This window comes from Triticum dicoccoides, chromosome 6A (genome assembly GCF_002162155.2).
Source record: "Triticum dicoccoides isolate Atlit2015 ecotype Zavitan chromosome 6A, WEW_v2.0, whole genome shotgun sequence".
In the NCBI taxonomy this organism is placed as follows: Eukaryota; Viridiplantae; Streptophyta; class Magnoliopsida; order Poales; family Poaceae; genus Triticum; species Triticum dicoccoides.
The window spans coordinates 246,518,346-246,530,319 of NC_041390.1; the positions used below are offsets into that span (position 1 = coordinate 246,518,346).

General features: G+C 40.9%; 2 protein-coding genes across 5 annotated transcripts; one reads left to right on the top strand and one right to left on the bottom strand.

The window, feature by feature from the left end:
* Positions 1-1,245: 1,245 nt before the first annotated feature.
* On the bottom strand, positions 1,246-4,675 carry LOC119316724 (protein phosphatase 1 regulatory inhibitor subunit PPP1R7 homolog). The gene is made up of 6 exons (XM_037591103.1): positions 4,314-4,675; positions 3,289-3,519; positions 3,041-3,187; positions 2,807-2,949; positions 2,543-2,657; positions 1,246-1,751 (listed from the first exon to the last, which is right to left on the bottom strand). Exons 1-6 carry the CDS (start codon positions 4,599-4,601, stop codon positions 1,671-1,673), a joined length of 1,005 nt encoding a protein of 334 aa, XP_037447000.1. The 5' UTR covers positions 4,602-4,675; the 3' UTR covers positions 1,246-1,670.
* LOC119316725 (protein NONRESPONDING TO OXYLIPINS 2, mitochondrial-like) lies at positions 4,671-10,225 on the top strand. Of its 4 annotated transcripts, none has more exons than XM_037591105.1 (3): positions 4,671-4,935; positions 5,018-5,204; positions 9,994-10,225. In XM_037591105.1, the coding sequence occupies exons 1-2, from the start codon at positions 4,823-4,825 to the stop codon at positions 5,169-5,171; spliced, it is 267 nt and encodes an 88-aa protein (XP_037447002.1). In that variant the 5' UTR covers positions 4,671-4,822; the 3' UTR covers positions 5,172-5,204; positions 9,994-10,225. The 4 variants fall into 4 exon arrangements, with proteins under 4 accessions (XP_037447002.1, XP_037447004.1, XP_037447003.1 ...); XM_037591107.1 differs by having other exon boundaries at positions 5,018-5,139; XM_037591106.1 differs by lacking the exon at positions 9,994-10,225 and adding an exon at positions 9,582-9,945.
* Positions 10,226-11,974: the final 1,749 nt, after the last annotated feature.

Here is an 11,974-nt window from a genome sequence, read left to right on the forward strand (position 1 = left end):
CCTGGTTGAGCCTTTTGGTTCTGGTTTTAATGAAAGCAGGGAGGCCCCCTCCTTGGGAGCGCAGGGCTCGGAGTTTGTCAAAAAAAAGGACTAGCGGTCAACCACGGGGAAGAAGATTTGAACAGAATTGCAAATTTGCCAAGGGGCAGTAGTGTCATTTTGCATGGTATTATGCAAATCAATAATATTTTTCACTTCTTATCCATGTATTATCATAAACAACTTTGTTGCAGCACAAACAGTGAAAAAAAAACATAATGCCTTCGGATCAAAGTGAGATTGTAGGTTGTACTTTATTCAGAGACACAAATAAGTGAGCAAGTTCCATCTTAGTCAATAGTAGTTGATGCTTTAGTGTTGTACGTTTTTCTTTTCTTCGATCTATGTGATTTTGTGCTTACTCTATCTTCTTTTGATCCATGAATGCTTATATCATGCCATGTAATATATGGTCCATAAACATTATCTTAGAATATCTGAGGACTATCTAAAAAACTATTTGCCTCTCATCCTATTATGCTATAGAAATGAGGTTTGGAATCGTGCTTATTGTTTCATTCCAAAGTAATATATGGCTCAAAGTACATTACTCGGTCCTAATAGGCTTTTTGTCAATGGATGCAATGTACCTTGCTTCATAAAAGCAATGTAAATAAGCTATTGTAAAATGATCTTGTGGCTCTCTTGTAATGCTATGTATCGGCTGCATCTAAATATTGTAGTGTGCATGGTTTGAATGCTCACTCTGCATAATACCATCACTTCCATGTCCCGGTCTTCCAATTGGTAGCTATAGAATGCATCTTTGCTACTGTAGCTTGCTTCATAAAACCAATGTATGCTATTGTTCGCAGATATACAATGCATCTTTGCTACTGTAGCTTGCTGTATAAAACCAATGTATGCTACTTGTCATGTGATCTCATTACTTCCTTTTAGTCTATCATGGTACCATGTAATGATATATAAGTATCTATTAAGTTGGTTCTAAATTAGTCACATATGCATGATTTGAATACTTGGCTCGCTCTTGCTTTCTACACCATGGGCGCAATGGGTCATCTTATGAAACCGTGAAAGTTTTTAGCGACCTGGAATAAAGCAAAAAAAAAACATATCGTTTGGTTTTGTGGATTCCCAATGTCTCAACTAGCTCTTGACAGTGGTATCCTTCAATAAGCCACGTTGCTTTCTTTTAATCAAGTTTGTGCGTTGTATGTTATTCAAGAGTTTCTCACGGTAAGGTTGATCAATCCACAATTGAACAGCTGAAGATGCAGCAACTGGATTAGTCCGGCCAGCGTCTAACACCACAAAACCCGGCTTCATAAACTTAGACCAAGTAATAACTGAAAAATCACTCAAGGGAAAAGGGAAAACAAATACATCATCCCTTGCAATGTGGCACGAGCATGGAGTCATGGACCATAGGATGGCTTTATCACATAAGTTCAGTTTTTATAGATCTCGGCAGGAAATGACTCAACTTCAGGACGGGCCTTTCAAATAAAGTTGGCAATAATCCATTCAGATCACCAGTACAAACTGCAGCGCTACTTGACCGGGAGCTTATGTTGTCTGTTCTGAACTGGATGACTGCTTTCTTCCTGTAGAAACACAACACATATTTCGACTAACTTCAACAATCTGAGAAAGTGAGTCAACCTGTTTCACGCTAGCATATCTGAATCAATTTGCTCAAGATTTGGAAATATTTCCTTCAATGTGGATGAATAGTTGGGAGTTTTTGCCTGCAAAAAAGTAAGGCACAAATAATAAGATTCACTTTTAACATGAGCTCTGAAGATTGATAATTTTAGGGTATAGTCATAAGATTGGTGCATAGTAGGCCAGTTGCACAATATACTCTACAGTACTGGATGTACATTAATTAACATCACTAGAAAAATCATTTCCAAAATCAACATTCCATTCTCAATAGTGTCATGAAGTATTAGTACACGAAGTTCCCACCATCGGTGACATCTTAGTTGTATTCTAGGTACTTTGATGAATACAATATTACTTGTGAAACTTCCAGATTGCACCACAGTTGATAAAGAACTGGCAAAATAAGTACTGTAGGATATATGATCCGTGAGAAATCAATGATGTCCATTCAGAACCAGCGGAAGTGCTTCAAACTTTTTGAAGATACTGATATGTTCAAAGAAAACCTGATGTCCATTTCGGTCATAATGGTAATGGTAAATCAAACGCGGCACAGGAAAACACCCAGAGACTGTGTTTAAGAGTAATAATAGAGCAATAATGTAGACCAGAAAATATACAGTACATCATAAATGGTTAAAGCACTTTGGATGTCACACTTAACATTCATCCAGAATTCCATACACAATCAATGTTGACTTCAACAATATGCACCAACTTTCGCAACATAAAACGTGAGATTGAGTTTACTACTATGATGGTGCCATTATGATGCTTAAGATGGTAACAATAACTCTTAAATCAGGTTTAACAGCAATGAATGAGACTGATAGTAACTAGACATAACTAAACAAAGGATATAAGTACGTACACAAGGATTTCTCTCAAGATATATGGTGGTCAGTTTCTCTCGTGAACCAGACAAAGCAGATTCTATCCCAGACAGTGATGGTATTTGGTTGTCATTCAACCACAAGTCCTCTAACCTGCAAAACACATAATGTCAAATTAGTAAAAGAGTCGGAACAAACAATCTATCAAGCTATTTATGTAGCTTAGGATATTTGGATCAATTTCCCCACTTATTTTTGTGCACCAAGGATGATAAACAATCAGTTATGTAGTATCATGCTACCTGGTTAATGGCTCAATATCTTCGATAGCAGTTAGTTTGTTAGATGAAACATCTAAAACACGAAGGTTCTGTAACATAGAAAGGCCTTCCATCTTTTGGATTCCATTATGGCTGAGATACAGTTCCTCTAACGCAACACATTCCTGAATTCAAAAGCAAAAGACAAATTAGCGAGTAGGAGTAGCAATTACTTCAGCAAAAAGTTAGGGAGCTGGTGAAGGTACGACACGGTACTTGTAAGCCATTCATTGAAGTTAGCCTGTTGCTTTGCAGACTTATTTTTTTGATTGATTTCAACCCACATAAGTTGATAGTCCGGATCCGGTTTCTTCCGAGCCATAACTCCTGTAGATTTGTCAAAGTTTCCAGATTTTCCATCACCTGAAATAGAGTAGAACATGTGAGAACATAGGGCCAGGATCCATCCAAGTTCTTTATTATAACATGCACCATCATGTGTAAAGAAGCACCTAAATGCTTACCCTTAATCTGTTGCTACCAAGTTCAAGCAATTCTAATGCATGGAAATGTTCAAGTTCTTCCATCTTTGGAACCTCATTCTTCGAAAAGTAGAGTTCTTTCACTGTGCTGGAAACCTTGGATAAACCATTTAAGGACGACAACTCATTGAAAGAAACATCAAACACCAGAAGACCCTTGAAGATGCTGGCATCGGGGATCTTTGTAAGCTTGTTATCTCTAAGGACTATCTCCTGAAATCGGAAATGATTTAAAATAGCACTGTAAAATCACTTCACCATTTCTGGTTACAGGATAAGGAAAAACATTGCATAGTAAATTACTTTGTCAGAAGGCATGGATAACTTACCATGAGAATCCCCCGCAAAAAAAATTACTTACCATGAGAAAATTTCAGGAATAACACAGCAAAGTTTAAGAGTAAAACTTAAATTGCACTTCCAAGCCCGTGTGCAAAGTACTCCCTCTGTAAACTAATATAAGAGCATTTAGATCACTAAAATAGTGATCTAAACACTCTTATATCAGTTTACGGAGGGAGTATTTAACAAAGAATGTAAGGTTGCCTTCATGTAAATATCATGAAATGGCATGCATCAAATTTGTTTACATGGGGCTTCATGTCATATAAGCTTGTAAAGTGATAAATAAGTGATGTGCATAACCATTTCTGCAGAAACACTCTCAGTTTTGCTCACGAATGTTGTTTATTTAGATAAAAATAATAATCAGTTAACATCTTACTTCACATTCAATTTTCCTGCATACACATGTTAGCAAGGTACCGCCTAAAAATTTGCTCATTGCAGATCATTGCTTTTTTTTTTTGCGGATAATTGCAGATCATTGCTTGGCAGGCGGACAAAATCTTGTGATGGTGGAAGAAAAAAATGTTGCTGTACTAGGAAAGAAAGTGCAACAATAGGACACATGCATATAACAAAAGAGGTAAGTAAGATGGGACCAGCCGAAGAAAGTCTCTCGATCACATATTTTCAAGCGGTTCTCAACACATAAAAATAATCACCTGTAAGCCAGCGATGGCATCCCAGGTGAAGAGGGGCGCGACGGCGTCGTCGTCGAGGAGATTCTGGCGGAACGAGAGTTTGCGGAGGCGAGGGAGGTGGCTGATCCGGGGGTCGACTGCGGTGAGACGGTTCGCCGTAAGGTCCAGCTCCTCCAGGGTGGGCGGGATCTCCACCTCACTCAGATCATGCAGCTGGCAGCTCGTGAGATCGAGGCACAACTCCACCTCCGGCACCTCCATCCCTGCCCCCGCAGCCTTCGAATCTCCGGTGCCTTCGCCGGAGGCCATGGGGGATCGGGCCTGGACTTTCAGGGAGCTTCTGGAAGAAGCAAAGGGGAGAAGAAGAAGAATATGCCGAATGGGGGCCTAAAGGCCTAGCCTAATCCGATTGGTTGGAAATAGCCCATTAAAGCCCATGTACAGCGACTCGGTCTCAAATCGCAAGGTCCAAAACCCTAAAACCTTCGCCCTTCCACCTCCCCTCTCTCCTTCCGTTCCTCCTCCCGGCAATGGCGTCGCGCCTCCGCTCCTTCTCCCGTCCCGTCGCAGCCGCCTTCCTCCGCTCAGCTTCCGCCCGGAGCCCCGCGGCCTCTCTCCCCCGCGCTCTCTCTCCAACCCCCAGGTAAGTGATCGACCCCCTTGCACGCTTCCTCTCTCAAATGCTTTCCAAGTTAGCCTTGAACCGTGGGGTTTGCGTGGTACAGGGCTTCTTCCCTGGGGCGGCAGGTGGCGCTGGCACGATCTCTGCAGCCGCTGCACAGCGCAATCTCGGCGGCGAGGCTAACGTCACGGCTTGGGGCAGAGGTGGCCCGGGCAGTGTCGCAGGGTACGCTCTGCAGCTCCAACCCGGGAGTCTGAGTCTGATAGGATCTTAATCTTTGCATCCTACCTGTGAGTTTTGACTGCTCAGTTACCTGCCTATTTTAGTTCATGCGTAACCGACACACACAATTTTGGTTGATTCGGTTTGTTGAATCCTGAAATTCAGATTCGTTTTGTGCTATTCATGAACTGATTAAACTGTGTTTTTTCTCTGTCAATCTATGTGAGGCAGGGAGGGGGACTGTGTTTAGTTTTATGCCATTGTGAACATGTTATACTTAACGTAAAATAAACAAAATGCTCACGATGAGGCCCCCCACCTGAATACATTACTCAAAGTGTTACACGGCCAAGGCCGGTTACAAGGTTTACCAGAAGTTACATAGGAATGCAAGAACAAGAGGAGAGGAAGGCACGCCACAAGAAAGCGGATTTGTTATCAGCATGTTTACAAAGTCTATGAGACCAAAGGTCCAAATCTGAAATCATAAGCCGAAGCGACGTAGCCGAGTGGATATCAAGGTGATGAAATGCTTTTCCATTCCTCGAGTCCCAAATCTTCCATAGGATGAGCATTAAGCATTGTTCACTAGGCTGGCTTTCCAACCAGCGAGGTCTTTGCAACAGCTTTGCAAAATAGGCAGAAAAGCACCAGAGGGTAGTCGAGTGGGTGAGAGTTGTAGTCTGATGTAGATGTGGGGGAAGGAGGAGATTGGGCAAAGCAGCGATTCCACAATAGTTGTTGACGTAAATTCATCGGCACAAAGGTGGTTTTAGATAAGTTAATGGAAAGACCATTGGCTCGGACGAAATCTTGCAAGATGTTTTTGAGAGCGGTTGCAGCGGCAGCAGTTGCCTTGGCGATGGTGAGGGTATCATCAACGTATTGCATGGTGGTTGGTGGTAGGTGTGTAAAGATCGGATGGTGAAGTAGGTGGGAATTATGGTGGATGAGTTACTGTAGTAAGTCTGCCACTATGATAAAGAGACAAGGTGTCCTAGGCGCAAACCATTTTTGTAGTTGATCCAGTCACCCGGAACACCATTGAGCATTATTGCGGTTTTACAAGCGGATAGGATATGGATCCAAGAGTAACATTGTTTCGACATTCCTCTTTGAAGGAGAATTTTGTTAGGAAGGACCACAATACTGATGTAGGGGATTAGTGGTTTGAGCATAGTTGTTAGAACCTTAGTGGCCGCTTTGATCCGACAGTGCTAAAGAGAAATGGGCCTATATGAGTCGGGCATAGCAGCGGAGTCTTTTTTGGCCAGAACAACATGTGCTTGGTTCAAGCGTTTTGTCTGGCCTGCAAGTGAAAGAAGTTTGAGAGGAAGGGTAGGATGATTGGTTTTAGGAGAGACAAGAATTTCTGATAGTAGGCTGGTCCGAAACCATTGGGACGTGGGCTTATTTGACAGTTCAATTGGAGAAAGGCCTCTTTAATTTCCGCTTTGGATAAAGGTGTAGCCATGGAATAAAGTTGTGTGACATTGTATTTTGAGAGGCTGGAGAGATAAAAGGTCTAGGTTATGTCTAGCAAGCCCGATGATCTGGGTGAAATAGGAGTTGCTTTTTGATCGTGTGAGGTATAGACATTGTTTTTCGAAGTCCTTTAGAGGCGGAGACATGAAAGAATTTGTTATTCTCACCGGCATCTATAGTGCCTCTTATTTTCAGGTGTAAGCGCCAGTAGGCTGCTATTTCTTTAATTGTTTGTTGTAAAACAGCGATAATAACAATCCTAAGTTATGATTCGGCTGCGGAGAACGGCCGACGTTCATCTTTCAAATTGATAAACTGATGTTCATTTTTTTGCAAAAACCTACACGGACAAAGGCCGGAGCCTGCTTAGGGTCCTAATTTTGAGACCTGAGCAAGAGCTTTTTAAGGCTCGCACTAGATGTGTTGATGCGAACTGGGCCGGCCGGCTCTATGCAGGAGAGGCTCAACATTGCCGAATGATCCGGTGACAGAATGAAGGGCCCAACCGGGTTCAAATAGGATATGGCGGGAACAAGGACTGTTTGTGTTAATGTGGACGAGAAGGGGCACATTATCTGAAATAAGTTGTGTTGAGAATAGAGTAATATTCGGCAATTTGTCATTCTGGGCAAGATTAAAGAAGACCCGATCCAGGCACTCAAGGGTGGACATTGATTTAGCATTTGTTCGGGCCAAGCGACGGTCAAGCAGTGGTAATTCTAGCAATGATAATTGGTCAATGGTGTCCTTGAAAGAGTTGGCCTCTGATTGCTGGAATGATTGCTTGTTCTTTTCGGAGGAAAAATGTAGGGAGATCGAAGTCACCGATAATGAGCCAGGGGATGTGATCCTCTTGTTTGATGGTTAGTAGTTTATTGACCAAGTCTAGCTTTAAGGAGCGATTGGAAGGAGCATAGACATTGGTGATTGCAATTAGGAGCAGGGTGAGCCGTGGTGGAGAGGTTGATGGTTGTGGAGAAGGTGTAGTTTTGTTGATTGGTAATGTTAAAGAATCTGGAGTTAGCCGTCGAGATGGCCCCGCCTGCAGTGCCAATTGTTGTCAAGAGAACGCGGTATTCTATAGTCCGTGGGATGAAGAACTGGAATTTGAACTCATCGACCGAAGCTAATTTTGTTTCTTGAACCAAAGCGAGATGTGGATTTAAGTTGATGAGTTCAGAGAGGACGTTGATGCATTTTTGCGGGTTGCCCAGCCGTCTGACATTCCAGGAGCAGATTGACAGGGTGGTTTGATTCGATACTAAACTTCTACGGCACTGATAGAACATGGCTAAAAGTAAACCGGTATGTATAGTGCTTAGCTTAGATTCGAGAACATAGCATCGGTTCAATACAAGGGCAGCACAAACGCTGAGATTTTGCAAACACACTTTTCACGGTGACGAGATTGCCTAATAGTAGTAGTAGGACGCCTGAGATAAACTAAAACATAGCTAAGCAAAAGATAGGCCGACATCACTTAAGCGTGTGGCAGCAGCACAATGTGGTTGTCACCGAACTATATGCACAGTAATGTTGAATGTAACCTTAAGCAAGTAACAAAAGGTCAGCCCATGTTCTTTTGTTTAGATCATTTTAGAAGGAAAGGTTCTTGTGTTTATATTGGTCTTGCACACGTTTCTATATAAAGTTTAGATAGATTTGTTAGTATTTTGCAGTAACGGAATAAGCACCTAATGCATCTTTCCTATACAAATAATGGAGCTCCAGAATTATCCATGGAAGCAGCATGAATGGAAAAGTTGACTAAATTCTTCTTGTTAAATGCTTATAGTGCTATAATTTGTAACAAGAGACAGGAGATATCTACTACAAAATGGCGGTTCAGTAATTCACATTCATTCACCATTATTACTGGTCTTCTCCGAGTTTAGATTTATATTAAAATTCATGCAATGGATAAGCTACCTTTATCTTGTAAATGGAAGTGTATTAGGCTGCAACACCTTTTATTTAGATCAGTGGTACATATAGTAACCAATTTAGTGTAACGCACCCTTCCTAAAATTACTAACCACAAATGAGTACTTAGTATATTGTTAGTTTGAAATGCTAGGAACCATAAAACATAGGCATTTCTGTTGTTAAAATTTATAAAGCATTTTTGTAATACTTAAATTTAAAATGAATGCTGACACTATAGATACCTGTTTTATCTCATTCCAGACAAACCCCATCTTGGCGATGATTTTCACGTGTGTTTCGCTTGGATTAGCATATTCTGTTGAAACTTTGTAGCCACAAAAGACTTTAGCGTATAAATGCTATGTACCCATGCTTAAGATGTGAAGAGTGTGGTCCAAGGTGGTGAAGATACATGTCTAGGCTCTAGGGTAAGAAAGACACTTGAAAGGAAGCATCAGAAAATGCATGCCTTTAGCAGCTAAGATAGCAAAGTTGAGAAGAAACAAAAGGAAAAAAGGCCTATATATACCTAAAGAGTTCTCAATAAGGCAACAAGACTCTAGGGTGCTTGACGTGGTTGTAATTATTTGGTGTGTTCTCGGTAACTGATTAGTTGACAGTGGAAAGTTTGTATTTGCTTCCAGTGACTGATTTTATAGTAAAATCTAACTTGTCGGGGTCCCTGGTGTGCTGTCCATGTTCAGATTGTTTATGTGACTTAAGCTCTATCTTTTATTGCTTGAGAAGTTGAGATTATTAATTTTATATTCTGATATTTACCTGTTTTTGCTAGTTTCGTTAATACATCATTCTAATGTTTCCATAAAGTAGGTAATGGTAACCTTCAATTGAGTAGGACATCATTATCTTAGTTCGGATGCTGTTTGGAACAGAAGTTAGACTGCTGTAATCTTTGTCTGACCAATGGCTTTGGCGTGATACTTTATTGTAAATTTGGAAATTCAAATTGTTTGCCACATAAATCCCACTTGTATCTCAATGATGTTTTGCACCAATCTGCATATTTCATATAGGTGCAAAATGCTCTGTTTGGATGAACTCTGTTGGCCAACCGAGTTTCAGAATACATCGGTCAATGAAGAAAAAAATTGTACTCCTATAGCATAACTATCAGTCTGTTGTTTAAAATGAATTCGGTATTTCCACATCATGGAGCATTTATATTTTCTTTTACCTTATCATGATTGTTTTATTACCCAAGAAACTCCAGACTTCCAAACTCAATACTGTGATTTTGTTGTTGTTCAGACGTGAGACATACGTTTGGTAACTTGATTTTACATTAGGGGATTATCAAATTTCTTGCTGTCATTTTTATGTCTTTCGTGTTTTGGTTGTGGCACCTCTCCCGGTGTGCTCAGGGATTTATATAAATGCTGTTGCAGCACGACAACTGAAATGTATGATCTTCCTGCTGCCTTGCAGAAACTGGTCTGAGTGTGCCTCGATAATGAAAGAGGTTGGGACAGACGCAGCGGACTTTTCAAGAAATTTATTCCCTTCAATAATGGGTTTTGCTTGTTGGCATTCTTCCGCACATTAATATGTGATGTACTGCTCAGAAGCAATTACTATGTGCACTTCATATCAGCTCGAGCCTTAACTGAACAGTGTTATATTTGTTAACGATCTAGTTATGGGAAGAACTGCTGCTCTAGTTTGTCCTTTTAAGACTACCCACAATAGGAGTAACATAGGTAGTAACATCACATATTTCTAAATAAAATAGATGATGTGGCAAACAATAAATGAAGAAAGAGAGGAAAGTAGTAACATAACTAGTTACTACTAGTATGAGTAACATCATATATATCAAGGCAAGATGAGTCTATAACGTAATAAATGAAGTATTGCATGTTATCACACATATATTACTCCCCACTATAGAGGTAGTAACAAAGACTAGTAACATACGCATGTTACTATTCTATGTTACTACCCATTGTGGCTAGTCTAATTGAGGATCACCTAATCTTTTACCATACTCAAAATTACTGTATATAACCCAGCCCTTATTCTATACTACGGAACATGTCTATTTTATTTCACAACCCAAATAAAGGAGCTAGGGTTAAATGGTTCATTAAATCAGATTGACAAAATCAATAGAAGCGCCATGCTATTGGCAGATATGTTGTCTCTAGTTATCATTAGAAACACAGAGGGTTGTGGTAAGCACTCAACCTATTTGTGTTGTCGGCAAACACGTACGATCAACCGCAATTGTAAGCCGCATCTTATTTATTCGTCACGGTCTACTGTACGCCAGGTGCATGTCTATAGGCCGAGTGCTGTTGCACGGCTAAAATGGTAGCAGCGGTCGACCAATCACTGCCATGTGTCCGATGCATGGGTTGAGTGCTCACCACAACTCCCGGCCTGCACTCTGTCCGATGCATGGGTTGGGTGTCACTCATAATGTTTTGTATCCGCTTGATGCTATATTTTTGAGTTAATAAAATACCCTTTATCGGAAAAAAAACTCCCGGCCTGCACTTACGCCGTGTCCTGCCGTTTGGTACTGACTCCAGGCCTTGCCACGTGTTTTTTACGCCGTGGTGGCACTCTGCGTATACCCATAGGCCGAGTGTATGACTTGGCTTATGTGTGCATATGTTTTTTTTTCTTTTTTGCTAATTGCACTATCCCTGCAATTCAACATCTATAAACAGTTCAGCGCGCACGCACAATTCAACACATATAACATAAGAATCTCTGACCTATATACGTTCGTATGTCCATAGAATGATAGAAGCAACCTCATATATGTCCATATGTCCAAATTGGTTCAGCGGCATAACAAGCATACAACCTCATATAAGTATGCAGCTTAACAAGCAAGAAGTGGCATATATCAACATGTTTCGAACCAAGCAGCAGCATAGAATCCAAGAAGTCACATAACCAACAACAAGCATAAGCAGCAACAGTCATATATGTTCTATGCTTCAACACCGTTGATGGCGTCCGCAATGCGAAGCTACAAGTTCATTAGTATAAGCATGAGTTTCCATATGAGACGGTAAGATGAATGGGTTTCCATTAGCATAAACAACAAGTCATATGAACGAGTCAAATACCTCGAGTCAAGGATGGGTCGAGGTGGAAGTACCATGACCATTAGTGGGCATCATTCGGCTTGCTTGCCTAGGTGTAGATGCACCTATCGGCACATTGTTGGATCCAGCTGATTGATGGAGCTGTAATCATGAGACGATAAACATATCCGACGATAATATAAATGATTAAAAGGTTGGAAGAGTTACAATGCCCATAGGAGGTGGAAGAGGTGGAAAAGGAGGCAGATCCTCAGAATTAGTCGTGCCGCTCCCACCAACCATGCCATGCAAATTATTACGGGCTATGTCAGGTTTCATGATGTAGCATAGATGAATGGAACTAAATC

Bases quoted from the DNA above. Each gene is read 5' to 3' on its own strand.
- LOC119316724 (XM_037591103.1), bottom strand. From the start codon at position 4,601: ATGGCCTCCGGCGAAGGCACCGGAGATTCGAAGGCTGCGGGGGCAGGG. The intron at 2,950-3,040 runs GTACCGTGTCGT...TTTTGAATTCAG, and splicing joins CTTCAATGAATGGCTTACAA to GAATGTGTTGCGTTAGAGGA. The intron at 1,752-2,542 runs GTACGTACTTAT...ACTTTTTTGCAG, and splicing joins ATCTTGAGAGAAATCCTTGT to GCAAAAACTCCCAACTATTC.
- LOC119316725 (XM_037591104.1), top strand. From the start codon at position 4,823: ATGGCGTCGCGCCTCCGCTCCTTCTCCCGTCCCGTCGCAGCCGCCTTC. The intron at 4,936-5,017 runs GTAAGTGATCGA...TGCGTGGTACAG, and splicing joins GCTCTCTCTCCAACCCCCAG to GGCTTCTTCCCTGGGGCGGC. The intron at 5,140-9,581 runs GTACGCTCTGCA...TATTTCATATAG, and splicing joins GGCCCGGGCAGTGTCGCAGG to GTGCAAAATGCTCTGTTTGG.